General features: G+C 40.8%; 1 protein-coding gene across 3 annotated transcripts in view; it reads left to right on the forward strand.

Annotated features, from left to right (window-relative positions):
• The first annotated feature begins 6,045 nt into the window (after positions 1–6,045).
• The window catches only part of PPP4R3A (protein phosphatase 4 regulatory subunit 3A), a 38,561-nt gene continuing 26,406 nt past the window's right edge, over positions 6,046–18,200 (forward strand). Inside the window, exon 1 of one of the 3 annotated variants that reach the window (XM_067727638.1) lies at positions 6,046–7,315. In XM_067727638.1, coding sequence (XP_067583739.1) covers positions 7,174–7,315 — 142 coding nt within the window. In that variant the 5' untranslated portion in view covers positions 6,046–7,173. The remainder of the gene's footprint in view (positions 7,316–18,200) is intronic. The other 2 variants (XM_067727631.1, XM_067727648.1) reach the window with 2 other exon arrangements.

The following is an 18,200-nucleotide window of genomic DNA, read 5'->3' on the forward strand; positions in this document are numbered from 1 at the left end:
CACAAAACAAAAACTAATATTTAGGGAACTAGAAGCAGTCAACATCCCTGGAGTGGTGTTAAAATTCAAGGGGCAAGTAACAGATCATGAAGGGAGATGCTGTTTCATCCTTTGAACTTTTAGGCAAAATAGTAACCTGCTGAAGAGTTTCCAGCATATCCCATATCAGCGGTCCCCAACCTTTTTGGCACCAAGGACCGGTTTTGTGGAAGACAAGTTTTCCACGGGCAGGGGTGGGGGAGGGGGGATGGTTCAGGCGGTAATGCCAGCGATGGGGAGCGATGGGGAGTAGCAGACGAAGTTTCGCTCACTCACCCGCCACTCACCTCCTGCTGTGCAGCCCGGTTCTATACCGGCCTGCGGCCCAGGGGTTGGGGACCCCTGTTATATATCACTGTATATAGGGATATGTATATCAAACATGTAATTCTGGTAGCAGGGCATTCCCTGGATTGGAGTGAAGGGGGAAGCTTTGAAATTAAAAAGTACCCAAGACTTCCCTAGTGGCCCAGTAGTTAAGAATCCGTCTGCCAATGCAGGGGACGTGAGTTTGAGCCCTGGTCCGGGAAGATCCCACATGCTGCGGAGCAACTAAGCCTGTGCGCCACAACTACTGAGCCTGCACTCTAGAGCCCGTGTGCTGCAACTACTGAAGCCCGCGCACCTAGAGCTCTTGCTCCACAAGAGAAGCCACCACAATGAGAAGCCCGCGTACCACAATGAAGAGTAGCCCCCACTCGCTGCAACTAGATAAAGCCTGCGTGCAGCAACGAAGACCCAACACAGCCAATAAATAGAAATATAAAATTTAAAAAATAAAACGTACCCAAATATTTAAGCTACCCACCTGTTCATTTTAATATATAGCATTAGTAAAATAATGACTTCTATTTATCCTGCTTATATTATTATTCACTGGGGCACACACATAAATGACTATTTCTAGGACTAGACTGATACATTTATTGACAATTGAACATGAATGAAGCTCTTGGTTGGTTAATAAAAATTAAGCAACATCACAGATTTTTGCTCCTTTAATACAGATGTCAATGAAGTACCAATTGGGTTTCCAGCAGGAAAGCTTATCTTGCTACAACAGCTGTACTTCTGGGAGGGCTTGTCTTTATCAAATTTTTGATGGAAAGGAATAATAAACACATATGGAATTCATGTTAAAAGCTTTTCAAGAGAGAGGACAAACTACCTTCATCTTTCAAGATTTTTTAAATGATCCCCAAGCACGCTAATTGAATGACAGACTTAGGGAATTTTGTTTTCAATTTAACTTGTTCTTTGTTAATAAATTTAATAATTGTTTTGCTTGTTAACCCATGAAGAGTTGCTATTCAGTATTTTGTGAGGTAGTTTTTATATTTAAAGAAATGAATTGTGGGTGGTAGTGAGTTCTCAGCTGGTCAAAGTCTGTTGTTGCTACAGGGTTTATCTAAAATTACCTTCATTTTCTGATTTGTTCATGATTACATTATGTTGAGGGTAGGATACGAGAAACTAATTTTTTTTCAGAAGTATTATATAGCAAATTAAATATTTATCTAACTTATGAAAATAGTTTAGAACAAAATGGATGACTGATGGAACATTTTTCTGCTGAGTGTTTTTTCTGATTATTTTCAGCTGTTTATATTACATGGTGCTAGTAATAAAATGCTCATGAATGTCATGAAAATGCTTATGTATGCTCATATGAGCATCTGCATTTATGGGGAGAATTTTTTAAAAAATTTATTGAAGTATAGTTGATTTATATATTGTATTAATTTCTACTGTACAGCAAAGTGATTCAGTTATATATATATTATTTTTTGTATTCCTTTCCATTATGGTTTAGTACAGGATATTGAATATAGTTCCCTTGTGTTATACAGTAGGACCTTGTTCTTTATCCATTCTATACATAATAGTTTGCACCTGCTAATCCCAGACTCCCAGTCCATCCCTCTCCCACCCCCCCTTGGTGAACACAAGTCTGTTCTCTATATCTGAGTTGGTTTCTGTTTCATAGGTAAGTTCATTTGTGTCATATTTTAGATTACACATATAAATATCATATGGTATTTGTCTTTCTCTTTCTGACTTACTTCATTTAGTATGATAATCTCTAGGTCCATCCAAGTTGCTGCAAATGACATTATTTCATTCTTTTTTATGGCTGAGTAGTATTCCACTATATATATATATATATATATATATATATATATATATATATATATATATATATATACACACACACACATACACATACACACACACACCCCACATCTTCTTATTGCCTTTATGGGGAGAATTTAATAATTTCTATTATTCTTACCATCATTGCTCCACACTTATGGAATTTGAAAGCTAGAAGTATCCTTAAAGATCTTCTCATCGGAATTAGAAAACTGAGGCCCAAGGAGGTTAAGTGTCTTATCCTAGGCCACCAGTTTATTGGCTGAACCACAATTAGGGTTCAACAATTCCAGCATTGGTGCTGTGCCCTTCCCCCCACACAGACACCATTATCTTCATGGCCTAACATGGGGGTCATCTATAGGGATGGAGCATTCTGGAGTTGGGCAGTGCATAATCCAGCATCCTTGTCCGTTCTCTCCAGGGTTTTTAGTTTAAAGGAGGTAACACTATAAAACTAATGACTGTGACATGGATAAAGGTAAGTAACATAGAGTAGGTATAAATATTGTGCAATGAATAGACTCCACTGCGTATTTTATAAATTTATGTTATGTATGTAGGTGAAGGTACAGGGTTCAGGGGAAAAGCTTTACATTTAGAGCACAGGAGGAGTCAGTATCTTATTTAATCCATACAACAACCTTAGAAGTTATTATTATTCCTATTTTACAGGTGAAGCAAAGGAGGTAGAGAGGTTTAGAAACTTGCAAATATCACATTGCTACTAACAGGCAGGACCTGGACTCACAATCCAACACCCACATCCTTGACCACTATAATGTATCTCAACCTTTTGTGATTTGCAACCTCCCATTAGGAATTTTCTTAAATTGTATCACCATTTGCACATGGCATATGATTAAGTGATTATAAATTAAGGTATTTATTTATTACTGTGATGGTTAGTTTTGCTGTCAATTTGGCTAGGCTATGGTACCCAGTTATTCAGTCAAACACTCATCTAGGTGTTGCTGTGAGGGTACTTTTTAGAGTGATTAACATCTACAATTAGTTGACTTTAAGTAAAAGAGATTATCCTCAGTAATCTGGGTGAGCCTCATCCAAATCAGTGGAAAGGCCTTAACACCAAAACTGAGGGTTCCCTGAGGAAGAAATTCTGTGGTTTGCACTTGTCAGCTCCTGCCCAAGAGCTTCCAGCCTGCTGCTGACCTGCCCTACGTACCTCCAGACTTGCCTAACCAGATCCCACCACCATATAAGCAAATTCCTCGAAATCTCTTTCTCCCTGTAGATGTATCCTACTGGTTGTTTCTCTGGTAGAACCCTAATACAACTCAACTGTTACTTAAGATTATATTAAAAAGTTCATTTAAACATAATTATTATTAGTTGTATATATAATTTAAATTTTTTGCCATTTAATAAACCCTGCTGTTTAATTTACCTTAAAAAGATATTATAAAATAAAGTATGTTTTTTTCCCCCCACAAATTACTTCATGTTTGGTTTGGGGATCGAATAAGTAATAACATGTGAATACATTTAAAGATGTCTGTGTCAAAAGTAGACATAATTGCTGTCATGCCCATATGCTTGAAATTATTGCATCTTACTTTTTAGAAAAAAACAATTACTCTGTTTTTATAATTTTCCAGTTTTTTTTGTAAATGATGAACGCCTCAGGCTGTTCTTTGTAAGCACTTCTTTGTATTTGACGTGGTAGGGGAGGAAGGTTCCAACTTCTGTCTGAATAGATGGGTATAATTCAAAATACTGTACATTGCAGGTTTGGCAAGATTTCTGATAATATTAAGCACGTGAACCTGCCAAAATGGTAGCCAGTAGCCACATGTGGGTAATGATGCCAAAAACTCAGTCTCTGTGCACTGGTGCCTAATCAAATTTCAGAGACAGAGTTTTGAGTGAAGTAGAAAAGGATAGCTTTGTTGTTTTTGCCAGGCAAAAGGGGACACAGTAGGCTCCTCCCCTCGAAAACTGTGTGTCCCAACCCGGGAGGATTTGGTGAGGAGTTTTATAGCAATGGTTCAAAGATGGGGTTGCTGACAAGATTAGGGTGTGTGCAGGAACTGCACTCCTTTCATCTGGTCTCAGGTAATCTCTTGATGAACTTTTCTGGTTCCTTTAATCTGGCCTCAGGTGGTCTTCCGTGGAATGAAGAATCCTGACATCTTCCATTTGTTAGGGGTTTTAGATCTATAAAGAGCTTAAAGATATTGTTATGTGCATCCCTTGAAGAACCAGGATCCTGCCCCAAGGCTGCACTATTCTTTCTCGGCTGTTCTTCCCTTGTCTCTGCATCCCCTCCCTTCCCTGATTAGCAACTGTTTGAATCTGCCCTTTGGGACTCAGGGAAGATCATAGAACCTGGGGTCTGTTCCTTACAAACAAGGAACGGGGGACACAGAAAGGCTTCTGTGGCCAGGAGCCCCATAGGGTCCTGCTCGGTTTCAGTACTAAGGCCTGGAAATGTGGCTAGTGGGACTGAGGAACTGAATTTTAAACCTTACTTAATTTTAATTAAAGTTTAATTAAAGTTTATTTTTGGAAAAAAGGTAAGTATATTTCAAGTAACTTTAATATGTGAATCTACTTTTTCAAGTGTAAATTTAGTGAAACCTAAATACGCATCAGGTATTTCCAATGAAAATTCAGCATCCAAATAGAAATTTACACTAAAGGTAAAGTACACATCACAGTTTGAATTTAGTATGAAAAAAAAGTAATTCAAAATATCTCATTCATTTTATATTGAAGATATCGCATTAAACTGTCAACTGAAATAAAGAGGCAAAATGTAAAAGCTGTGAGTTAAGTTCTGTTCTGGGACCTTACTGAGGGCTATAGCCTAGGAGACAGCCTCTCGGATAGCTCTGAGGAACTGCTCCATAGAGGTCAGGGAGGAGCCAGGAATATATACGAACTTTTTTGCTGTGAAAAACATTTGTAGTCAAGCATGAAAAGGTTACTGCTAATCACAAAGAACAGACATCTCAATGATTTTAGTGCTTTTCTACGTTTGGGAAGATGTTAGAATCTCGGGGTCACTGAAATTTTTCCTTAGCTATGTATCTTATTTTTCCAGGGGTCAGTTTATCCAAAGTACAGAATGCTTCCTGTTTTTCTCCTTCCTGAATTCCCCTCAGGGTGCACTGTCCGTGAGCCACTGCAGTGGCTAATGGCTGGAATCTTGTAGAAGTGGAATGGCAGGCAACATTTTTTTCTAAACACAACAAAATACATTATAAAAACAAATTTCAGCAGTTTCTTCAAACATTTTAAAGAAGCGGCTACCATAAATGTAAAATTACATACGCGGCTCACATTTTGTTTCCAGTGGCCAGCAATGACCTAGACGGCGTGGCAAAGAGTAAAAGCCCCCCAAATGGTGGCTATCATTTGTGTGATAGGAATGGGAACGACATTCCTCTGTGAAGATTAACAGTGCTTAACAGTGAACGTTGAGAATTTATACAGTACCCCGTTGGTTTTTGTAAGCCCCTCAAGTTCTTTTTGCAACATGAAGAGCTAGAAAATAACAATTCTGGAGAAAAAAGAGGTAGCAGCTATTTTAAGGAGAGGTTTTAGATTCGTCACTTCAGGCTTGGTACCACGCTCAGAAATAGAAAACTGTGCCAAGTTTCCAGACTCCCATCTCGGTGCGTGCCCTATGGCAGCTCCCAGGACCTGCGGCCAAACCTGCGGTCTTTCCCGAAAACTTCTCAATTTCTTCCCAAAGGAGAAAGGCCTGAGTCTGCGAGGCTCCGGCGCCACCGACCTCCGCGCTCCGAGTGCCCAGTCCAGCCCCAAAGGCGGCTCGAACAGCACACTCGCGGAGGCGGGCGCGCCGCAGGAAAGCCCCAGGCCGATGCCGCCCGACGCCTGCAGGGAGCGAAGGCTGGACAGCGAGCCACCCGGGTAGGCGGCGGGCGGACCCAGAGCCGGAGACGCCAAGCGCCCGGCGCGCAGAGACCAGCTCAGGGATCAGCAGCCGGAGGCGGGCTCCACTCCCCTTTCGAATCCCGAACGGAGCTGATGACGAACACAGGGAGCGACGGACGTACACACGCCCCGCGCTCGCACGACAGTACCGTGCAGGGAGCGGGAGGGAGCCTCGGTCCGTCACCGGCGCGACCAGCGTTTCGCGTCCTCCACTCCCTGCGCTCCCGCCACTTCGGCAACCCGACACCCGCCTACCGCCTCCGTCCGAGGCCTCCGCCGCTGCGAGGCTCGCGGCTTCCCTCCTGTCTCTTTAAATGGTGGGGCCAATGGGCCGCCCCTGCAGCTGCTACCGGGGTGGCCCCGCGCGCCGCTATTGAGGGGCGAACCAAGATGGCGGCGGCTTTGGCTCTGTGAGGAAGACGGAAGAGGCGACGGAAGAGGCGGTGGCGGCAGCGGAAGAGGCGGCGGCGGCGGCAGCGGCGGAGGGAAAAGGACTCCCAGTAGCCAAGAGCGCTCGTGCGCCAGGGGGCTCTCGGAGTCTCCCGCGTACTGGTGGCAGCTGCCCCAGGACCAGGCGCCGGTCGGCTTCGGACATTTGAAGCAGGGGAGCGGAGCGCAGTCCCCGGCTGCGGTGGCAGGGCCAGGTATAAGGAAGGAAAACATGGCGGCGGCGGCCTGAGGAGGCGGCGGCGGCGCGGGAAGCAGCTTCACGGAGATCATGGCGGAGGCGGGAGCAGGGCAGTGAACGGCGCCGCGAGTTCCTAGCGCGGCGGGGCGGGAGGCTGCGAAGCGCTGCGTGGCCCCCTCGGGGCGGCCGGCCTCGCCGGGCCTGGACAATAGCGCCGAGGAGCCGGAGGCGAGGAAAGGCGGGGGCCAGAGTTCAGGCCCGGCGGCGGGCCATGAGGGCGGCAGCGCGGCCCCGGGGCGGCCAGCGGCGGCAGTGAGGCCGGGGAGCCCTCCTCTCGTGGGCGTCCTCTCGCCTCGGCTCCCGCCTTCCCCGGACCCCCTTCCCGGGCGACTCCGGCGGGGCCTTTGCCCCGGCCCCCGGGCGGCACGATGACCGACACCCGGCGGCGGGTGAAGGTTTACACACTCAACGAGGACCGGCAGTGGGACGACCGGGGCACCGGGCATGTGTCGTCCGGCTACGTGGAGCGGCTGAAGGGCATGTCCCTGCTTGTCAGGGCCGAGAGTGACGGTGAGTGAACTCCTCGCGGCGGGACCCTCGCCTCGCCCGCGCCCCTGGGCCACCTGCCCGGTCCTGTGGGGCTAGCGGTCTTCTGCCTGAGAAGACGGAGGGAACGGAGGCGGCGGCTTGGGCCGCGGCGGCCGCCGCCTCGGGGGAGGACGGGCCCCCGGCCCCCCTGTCCTCCCGGAGCTGCCCGGAGAGCGCTCCAAGTGTTTCTTTCTCTGAGTGCCCCGTCGCACTTGTGCGGGCACGGGCGGAGCCAGGCGCGTCTGAGCGGTGCCGCCGGGGCGTGTGCAGAGGTCGGGGGCCTGGGAGCGGGAGCCCGGACCGTGCAGTTACTTTGCACAAGAGTGACCTTGAGAAAGCTACTGATCAAACCGATCTTCTGCCTTAGTTCAAGCGTCTGTAAAGCAGCCATGAAACTTTTCTCGGAGCTGAGAAAGTTCTTAGCTGTTTAACTTTTTGGAGCATAAACATTTTGTTGTGCTTTTCTTCTTCTTTTTTTTTGTTTTTTAACGTATCATTGCTGCATCTTTCCGATCCTGTTGTAGGTTGGCAACCCTGGTTCTGGATCTGGCAACTCTGCACTCGGCAGAGGAAGTGCTTCTTTGCCGTGGGAAGAGAGATTTGTGTTCCCGCAGCGTTAGTTGTCTTTTTCGTTAGAAGGGCAGAACTTTGTGTGTAGTTTCACTGGGTAAACGCCCTGCAAGTTTGGAATCATTTTATCCGAGCATTTTATCCGTTGCTTAAATGTATATTCATAATTTGGTTCAGCTAACAGGTGGGGAGAAGTTGGCAGAAACCTTTAAAACCTTTCGAATCTGCCCTAGGGATGCGTGTGTTTCACATATTTTGAAACAGCCCTTCAAGTTCAAAGACCACGTTGATTGAAGATAAGTGTTTCACATTTTTAAAGACTTAACGCAGTTTAGGGATTGCCACTTCCTCCGGTGGCGTACTATGAATTTCCCTTAAAATGTTCACATCAAGTAAAACTTTTTTCAAAATAGTTCCTTCTGAATTTGAAAATCTGCCTTGTAACGATAGCCTATAATTTTATGGTAGCTAACTGAGTTTATTACGATTGTAGGTCTGTATCTAAATTACTACAAACTCATTTCAAGGACCTTTAATTGGACTTCCTACCCAGAACTCCAATTCCACGGAAAACAAATAAGACTCACCATTCTGTAATTGAAGACTGTAGGGACATTGCTTTTCAATTTGAATTGAAAGAAAAATGGTAACTTGGAGTATATTGCCCACAGATTACTTTATAAGCCTCCCCAAAATAACTTAAAACTGGAGAAAAATTATTTTTCCTTGGAGGCATTTAAAGGGTTTTGAACACATTGGGTAAATTTTTCTGAGGCCTATATTATTTGTCTCTTAAAATACAAGTTTGAATGTGAAGTGTTAGTGTACTTTTCTGTATGACTATCATATAGTAACCAACTATTCTAACTTCTATGTTTTTGCTTGTTTGGAAAACTTTTTACATAGTGACTTGGAAAGTATAGGCTTTATAGGTTCGGTTAATCGTGTAGATGTGAGATGAATTCTTTGAAACCTCATAATAATTTGAAATAAGACATACCTTCACATCACGTGTTTAATTGGACTCATTATACAAAGTCCTTTGTTTAAAGTATTTTTAAGCATTAAGTCTTAACGTCATATTGTCATAGGGAATCATACTCTTCTAACACAATAATATAGGAATCCGGGTTTTTCCCATTTTTATCTAATAGGGAAAGCTGAAATAAACTGACTGTCCCCTTGTTAAATTTATAAGTTGTTAGGAAAACTAAATCCAAAGAGTAGGCTTAGAAAATTCCAGGATACTTGTGAAATACTTTGTAAATAATCTTTAATTTGACGATTTATGGGGGTTTTTTTCCTAACAGGAAAACTCCAAATAGGAATAATAGTCAAAATTTATTGAGTGTCTACTGTGTGCCGGAGATTCTTCACTTGTATCCTCTGGTGTCCTCTTGGTGTAGGTACTGTTATTAGCCATATTTATAGATCAGGAAACTGAGGCTCAAAGAAGCTAAATAACTTAAAATCACATAGCTAGGTTAAAAAGCAAGGAAGATCAGTGTTCGAACTGAGGTGGGGGAGAGGTGTCAGGGATTGAATAAGACTTCTAGACTATGACTTGAAACTAGTATTATGAATTACTTAATTAACATCATTAACTGTTAATAGTGTGTTTTAAACCCCCATATTATTGTCTACTTGTATTTGCTGCTTTATACTTAGATTCAAGGTTCATTTCAAAGAAAATGAAAACAATTTTTAGCCTAAAGATATTTAAAATTATAGTTTATCTCCAAGCCACATGTGGGAGTTTTGTATTGGCTGCTAGCTTGGATTATCCATTATTGTGTGCTTCCCTCATTTTCCACTACAGGATAATTGAGAATTTTCTTTTTATTGCGATGAGCAAAATGGAAAGTTGTTTCTGGTTTTCCATAAAATGAGTCATTTATCTTGTTAGAGGAGCATATACACTTATCTAAAAATCAGGAACGAAATTTCTGAATGGAAGTATTTGTGTCTTCCCTGTTACAGGGCATAGCTGTCTGGGTAAGTATGCCCTTCCCCTCTGGAGCTGAGTGCTTGGCAAATCTGTAGCTCTCCTAGCCTTGGAGGAGAGATGTCCCACTAAGTTACTGAGCCCATTTTCTGGATTGCATGCTTATTCAGTAGGTTCCTACTGGCAGATATGTTGTAGGAACATATCTTTTTTTAAAAACGAAGGTAGATTACCTCGTTACCTCATAGCCATGTACCTGCAAAGTTCCATCCTCCAATAAAGATCACTTAGTATTGTTTTTTTTCTTCTCCCAGTTTATGCTGTCCCTGTTAGGTTGGTGAAGTGAGGGTAATGATGTCATCCTTTACTTACTCTCTCACTTTATGTTCAAATCATTCTACTTGTTTTCTCCGTTATTATTTTTACCACCTCCACCTGCCAATTTTAGAATTGATAAAGTAAAGAAATTGGAATTTCTCCACACACTGAAGGATGTCTTTGAACATAAAATCACGTCTATACTCTTTATTCTGGATTACTTTGCCAATCATCAAGAATAGTGTTCTTGGGGCTTCCCTGGTGGCGCAGTGGTTGAGAGTCCACCTGCTGATGCAGGGGACATGGGTTCGTGCCCCGGAGCGGCTGGGCCTGTGAGCCATGGCCGCTGAGCCTGCGCGTCCAGAGCCTGTGCTCCGCAACGGGAGAGGCCACAACAGTGAGAGGCCCGCGTACCGCCAAAAAAAAAAGAATAGTGTTCTTATATTTGGTTTTCACTTTAAGTTTTATGAAGTATATTTTACGTTTCATAATGATTTTAATTCTGACTTGTCTAGTCAAAGTTAAAAAGATTTCATTTTCATTGTTATTTGAGGCATGAAGAAATGAGACATGAGGAAATGTTTTGTTCAAGGTAGTGCTGCTAGCTAATGGTAAAAACTGGAATCCTGTGCTTCTTCCTCTTGGTAGAACTTGGTTGTAGGTAGATCTGCCTCTACTACTATAAATAGAAAAGGAGGTCAACAGTTTGGGTAGGAGAGTCTGTTTTGTTTTGTTTTGGCTGCGGTGGTGAGAAATAAACAGAGATAGCATCAGCATTTTTTATGTTATTCTTATAAATCAGTAAGTAGTATATAATCTTGCATATAGTAAGCACTCCAAATTTAGCTACCAAGAAGAACCCAGTGTCAGTACTGGGAGAAATATTTCACTTTGAAAAGTTGATATAAATGTGCTTTTTTTCTCCTGTGTAGACCTACTTTGTGGAAAATTAATAGGCTTAGGATAACCAAACCCTTATTTTCATCTGTTGCATGTGATAGCTTTTGAAAGTTTGAGGGTCGTTGGCTACACTGGGTATACCTGATGGGGTTGGAGTGTAGTGAAGGCTTGACACAGGGGTGGGACCTTTTAACATAATGCTACCAAGGTTTTTTTTTTCCCAAGCCTTCATTTTAGGTTTTAAATGCCATGTGTAATCTGTGGTCCACAAAATTGGGAGGGAGGGACCTGGAACACAGACCTGCTATAGGTTTGAAACATACACTAGTCTCCTATCATCATGAGATTTTGGACTTCCATTAATTCATTTTGATGGTGTTTTCTTTCTCCTAAGGAAGCATAGTACCTAAGCTCTTGCCCTTAGCTTTGACCGTTGATAATCTCAATATACTGGAAAAGCCTGTATATTGCCAGTAAGATTGAACTGTTTACTTAAGAGCAGCAGACCTGGAAGCTCTTCATTCTGAAATCCTTAAGTATTTATCCAAATCTGAACTGAGGTCAGGATCTAAGTTTCTTAACTGCAAACCAGATACTCCCGTATTACCCGAATCTGATTGATTGGTTGGTATTGAAAATAAAGCCATAAAATTATAGAAACTATAGTATTATCATTTCTCCAGTGAAGGGAATTGATATCTTCTGAACAAGTGAATTTTCCAGCTAAATTAAACTGTGTAAACAAGGTTAAAAAATCTCAACAATTTTCATGGAATATTTCCTAAATACTATATATTAGAAGGTTTTTCTTAGGCAGTCTAATGAGCCTGTGTTGGTTAGCCTTTTATTTGTAATGTGTTTCTGGATCATTGTTATCAGTACTAATTTTTCTACTATTCAAGATTATAGTGATGCCAGGGAAATGATATTCTGATCATGCTGTTAAAGAAAAGTATTGAGTGCTGGTTATGTGATAGGTTCTGGGGTAGGCGCTTTAATATAAAATTTCAGTTAATATTCAAAAGCAACCCTAAGAGGTATTATTTTTTTCTAACCATAAGTCTTGGTGCATTGATTCTTTGATTGGATAGTTCTGGGGTCTTTTTTTCCTGTACCCAGCCAGAAATCTAGACTTTTTTTTTTCCAATGTAAAATCTTTCCATTATAAAAGATTTGCATGAATTTAGTGTATGAGTATGTTTGTTAGAACTAGGAATCAAACAAGCTGTCTGCTGGCTGGATCTATACTACAGGCACTAGTTTTAAGTTCTCCGATTTCAACTCTTCAGATGAGACTTCATTCTGCATGTACTAACTACCCTCCCCCATCCCTGGAGGTGTTTGTTTTGTTTTGATAGGGGTGTATTGGGGGTTTGCAGCAGGATACTAGAAAAGTTCAAGAGGAACCAAGATGTGAAGTAGTAGGGAGGGAACGTTTTTAATGACCTAATTGTTTATACCCATAATTGTACTGTTTGTTTTATTGTCACTTTTTCTTGCTATCAGTCTATGACAGCTTTACCTGTAGTTGTCTTGGTGATGTTATGAGTGGCATTTCCCCTTCTTTACCATTGTCCCCCCATTTCCTGAGTGTACAGATCTCCTTGTTATCAGTATATTTGGGGCCTCTGTTTGTGTCAGGATATACAGATCTATCTCATCTAAAACTAGCGTAGTATTCCACTGTATATATTGAATTCACACAGTACAGTGTTGGTGGCATAGAGTAACATTTCTCAGATTTTTTCCCTCAGGATACCTTTATAGTACTAAAATTGAGGATCCCTAATAGCTTTTGTTTATGTTTAAATAAAAAATATCTTTTGATATTTAGCATATTAGAAATTAAAACAAGACTTTAAAAATCTTTTCTAAAGCAAGAATTCAGTGACAAGAATGTCACTGTTTTACAGTTTTACAAATCTCTTTATAATGTCTGGTTCAATTTTTTTTTTAAGTGTTCTTTTCTGCTTCTGCATTCAATCTGTTGCACTATCAGTGTAGACACTGTGAGAAAAATAAGAATGAAAATGGCAAATAATCTCTTAGTAATATTATGAAAATAGTTTTGATTTTTCTAGGCCTCTTGAGATCCCCACACTCTCCAGCTGGCTCATACATTGTTTCTAGTTTTTTTTTGCCTTTACAAACACTGCTAATGACATCTGTATTCATATACTTGGCACCTGTATGAGAGTGTAGGATAATTTCCTAGGATTGTTGGACCAAAGAGTAGTATGTGTTTAGAAGCTTTGTAGATAAAGGCAAATGACCCTCCAAAAGGGTTGTGCTGATGTTCAGTTTGGGTAATAGTAAATGAGAATTAAGGACCCTCTTTATTTTTTGAAGAAGTATATGTGCAAATATGGCCTTGCACGCCTGTCAGAATCTTGGGGATGGACTCTGACAAGCATTTGCTGTGCAGGAGTATTTAGTTCACCTGAGCGTGGCTGATTTTGCTAGTGGTCTGAATGATAGATTCTGCAGTGACAAACTTAATTACATGTATTGATGCATTCCCCTTAGCTACATCAATCTCTCGATTTTTGTGTTTCCATATTTCCTTCCCAGTCATTCAGGTGGGAAGTGGGAAGACCTTTCTCAAGTCTTGATATTGGGGTTTGCTATGTAGGCTTGTCTTTCTCTTGTCTGTGTGAGTGTCTTTCTCAGATGTGTGAGGAGATGGTGTCATGGTGGGGGGTGGGGGTGAGAATGAATTCCTCTTGGAGGATAAAGGCATCTATTTCATTGGATAGGATGAATGTGTTCCTCAAATAAATTGGGGTGGGGGGCTGTTTTACGTATGTGTTTCAGTTACTAAGATATACTGGGTCTACCCATTATCAAAAGCATTGTGTTCCCCTTAATGAGAACTTTACCTCCCTTGATGTCATTTAAGGTCTCCTATTAAGGAATATTTTCCTCATTTCTCCCCTTGTTATCTCTGCTACCATGATAAATGCCTCACACCTATAGTTGAACTCTACATCCCCTTCCATACCCACTTATTACTGGGATGGAACTACTGTTCCCAGTACTGTAGCTGTAGCAATTGATAACAAATAAACTTGTTGGGGGGAAGGATTGTGTAAATGCATATTAACACTCAGCTGGATCTTTTTCAGTTGATTGGATAAGTGCTTATAATTTTATTCAGTAGAAAGTATGAGATGGGAGTGGGGAACCTAATAGATGGACTAGGAATAAAACTAGAAATGTGTCTTTTCATTATTATCTTACTTAGCCCCCCAGTTAAAAGGCTGTTTCCCATATTCGAGCCTCTACAGCCTACTGACATCTTGGGGAACATGGTATTTGGGGACCAGAGCTGGACTTCCTAAAGTTATATCTTAGACTAAAACCATTGGATATGGCTGAAATGGTTTCAGGAGAGATGCTTCCCCCTGACATCTTGAATGGCCTAGGAAAAAGAAAAACTTACCAGAAGCTTCTAGTATGTGCTTATTCTTGTTTTCACCAGCATTTCGGAAGGGAACACTTCATACTTTGAATTTGTGATTGATTTTTCCTTTTTAGTCATCCTAACACTGTAACACTACTGAGTTTTGAAACAAATGCAAAAAAAAAAAAAGGCAAAAAAACTTGTACTCAAAAAATAATAGTTGGTGTTGGTGTTTTGTTTTAGCAGTTGCCAAGTCAGGTGTGTGGGGTTTTTTGTTTTATTTTTAAATTATTTATTTTTGGCTGTGTTGGGTCTTCGTTGGAGTGTGCGTGCTTCTTATTGCCATGGCTTCTCTTGTTGCAGAGCACGGGCTCTAGAGCGCAGGCTCAGTAGTTGTGGCGCACGGGCTTAGTTGCTCTGCAGCATGTGGGATCTTCCCGGGCCAGGAATTGAACCTGTATCACCTGCATTGGCAGGCAGATTCTTAACCACTGCACCACCAGGGAAGTCCCAGGTGTGTGTTTCTTGAAATCACAACTTGAAGTGATAGCTCCAGCCCCTATGCTGTGTGTCATTTTACCCCTTCTCTTAAACTTAAAAAAAAAAAAAAAAAACTTTTAAAGTATAATACATCAAAAAGGTACACAAATCTTAAGTATTCAGCTTCATGAATTTTTCACAAAATAACCAGCACAAAGACGAAGAAACAACATAACCAGCACTCCGGAAACCTGCTTCATGTCTCTCTTCAGTCACTATCTCTCCCCTTCCCCTCAACAACCTAACTTCTAACACCATAGATTAATTTTTGCCACTTTTTGAACATCATGTAAATGGACTTATGGTATATACTTTTGTCTGAGGCTTCTTTCATTTATGTTTGTAAGGTTCATATACATTTTTGCATTTACATATATTTGGTTCATGCATTAACATTGCTGTATGATATTCCATTGTATGAATATTTACACTTTAGCTTTTTTTTAACAGAATTCACATGCCATCTCATTCAAAGTGTATATAGTTCCGTATTGTCTAGTATATTCACAGCGTTATGCAACCATCACCACAATGAGAGACCATTTTGTCCTCTAAAAGAAATCGTGTACCCATTAGCAATCACTACCCATTTGTTCCCCCTTCCTCGCAGTCCTAAACAGCCACTAATCTACAAATCCTCTAAATTTGCAAATTCTGGACCATTCATATAAATGCAGTCCTAAAACATGTGGTTCTTTGTAACTGGCTTCTTTAACTTACGTTTTCAAGGTTCAGTTACAGCATGGATCAGAACTTCATATCTTTGTATAGCCGAATAGTCTTTCATTTTATTTACCCATTCATCAGTTTTTGGACATTTGGATTGTTTCCACTTTTTTGCTGTGTGTACACAAATTTGTGTGGGCAAATGTTTTTGTTTCTCTTGTATGTACCTAGGAGTGGAATTGCCCGTAACTCTCTTTTTGAGGAACTGCCAAATTTTTCCAAAGTGGATGCCTTTTTATATACCTACAAGAAAAATGTATGAGGGTTCCAATTTCTCCACATGGTTGCCAGCTCACGTCATTGTGTGTCTTTGATTATAGGCTTCCTAGCTGGTGTAAAATGGTTATCTTTTTGTGGTTTTGGTTCGCATTTCCCTAATGACTAAAGGTGGTGAGCTTCTTTTCATGTTTATTTTCCATTTGTATATCTTCTTTGGGGAAATATCTACTCGGATCCATTGCCCATTTTTAAATTGGGTTATCTTTTTATTATTGAGTTGTAAGAGTTCTGGATGCAAGTCCCTTATCAGATATATGATTTCCAAATAATTTTGCACATTCTGTGGGTTCTTTTCACATTCTTAATGGTATTGTTTGTAGCATTTTTTATTTTTGTTTTTAATTTTGATTATGTCCAGTTACCATCATTTATCAATGATGTCTGATTTTTTTCCTTTGTGCTTTTGTGCAGTTTGACTTTTAAGGTGGCATTACTTACTTAGTTTGGTTCTATGACATTAGATCTCTTGCATCTTCTGAAATATGTTATAAAGTAATCCATTTGTTTCACTCTATTATTTATGTAGTTTTCTGCGGATTGATTGTTTTTTGAGGACATGATATATTTCAAAGTAGGGTTTTTGGAATGTATTTTCTCATAGAAACATGTTTTGAATATGATTATATGCCATGACTCATCTTTTAAAAGTTTGATCCATAATGTACTTGACATACTTTGTGATTTCATTGGGAAATAATAGGGTGCAATTTTTGTTCTAGTAATTAAACAACAAACAGTGAAAGAATATTTACAGAGATAGTTGGAAATTTTAATACTTTTAAGGGACTCTAGACATTGAGTTCGTTTGCTTGCTGCTTTTTCTTCTTATAAATATATCACTAGACAGCTCTTAGTAATTACCGAAATAAAAATTCGTTGATTGTGCATAAAGAAAATTAAGGGGCACTGGAAAATTTATTTTGATTATTGTGGCAAAAGTTGGAAAAATGGGAAGAAGAGTAATCAGGCTTCCTCCAGAATGTGAGAATATTTGTCTGAACCTCAGTGAGCCAAAAATAGTAAAAAGAAAAGAGCTTAAAGAAATGGGGTGTTGGGAGTACAGGTGGAGAAAATAGGGAGACTGTTTAGTTACCTTAAGTACAGAAAGGGTAAGAGACAGATTTTGGGTTAAGCAGTTCACCTGTGCTATACACTGGAAAGATTCAAGTAAAGTGGGAAGCTTTCTTGTGCACAAGGTGTTTGCAAATTAAGTCACTGCAGCTTGGCAAATGCTGGTATTTTACTATATATATTCAATATCACTGAGCATCATTACCAGCCCATGGTAGTGAATGATCAGTAAATTACTAACACGGGGCAGTATCATAAACTTAGTAAACAAATTTTAACATAAAGGCAAAACTAGTCAAATTTGGAAATGTTAAGAGTGCCCTTTTCTCAAGTGTCTAGCCACTATTTGGAATGGATAAAGCAACTGTTTAATGTAATATGAGAAGAGTTGAAAGCTTTGGATGAGAGACAGCTGCAGAGGAAATGCTTTTTCTCAAGTATTTTGGGTCAGAACTTGGCTTTAAACTGGAATTGGTTGAGGAGGGGAGAGGTATACATTTAGTCTTAAAATTTGCTTTTTGTGGAGACATACAGATGGCCAACAGGCACATGAAAAGATGCTCAACATTGCTAATTATTAGAGAAATGCAAATAAAAACTACAATGAGGTACCACCTCACAGCAGTCAGAATGGCCATGATTAAAAAGTCTACAAATAACAAATGCTGGAGAGGATGTGGAGAAAAGGGAACCCTCCTGCACTGTTGGTGGGAATGTAAATTGATACAGCCACTATGGAAGACAGTATGGAGGTTCCTTAAAAAACTAAAAACAGAGTTGCCATATGATCCTGCAATCCCACTCCTGGGCATATAGCTGCAGAAAACTAATTTGAAAGGATACATGCCCCCCAGTGTGCATAGCAGCACTGTTTACAATAGCCAAGACATGGAAACAACCTGTCCATCGACCGGTGAATGTATAAAGATGTGGTACCTGTGTACAATGGAATACTACTCAGCTGTAAAAAAAGAGTGAAACAATGCCATTTGCAGCAACATGGATTGACCAAGTGAAGTAAGTCCGACAGAGAAAGACAAATACCATATGATATCACTTATATGTGGAATCTAAAATATGACACAAATGAACTTATCTATGAAACAAACAGACTA

Source organism: Pseudorca crassidens, chromosome 1, assembly GCF_039906515.1.
Source record: "Pseudorca crassidens isolate mPseCra1 chromosome 1, mPseCra1.hap1, whole genome shotgun sequence".
In the NCBI taxonomy this organism is placed as follows: domain Eukaryota; kingdom Metazoa; phylum Chordata; class Mammalia; order Artiodactyla; family Delphinidae; genus Pseudorca; species Pseudorca crassidens.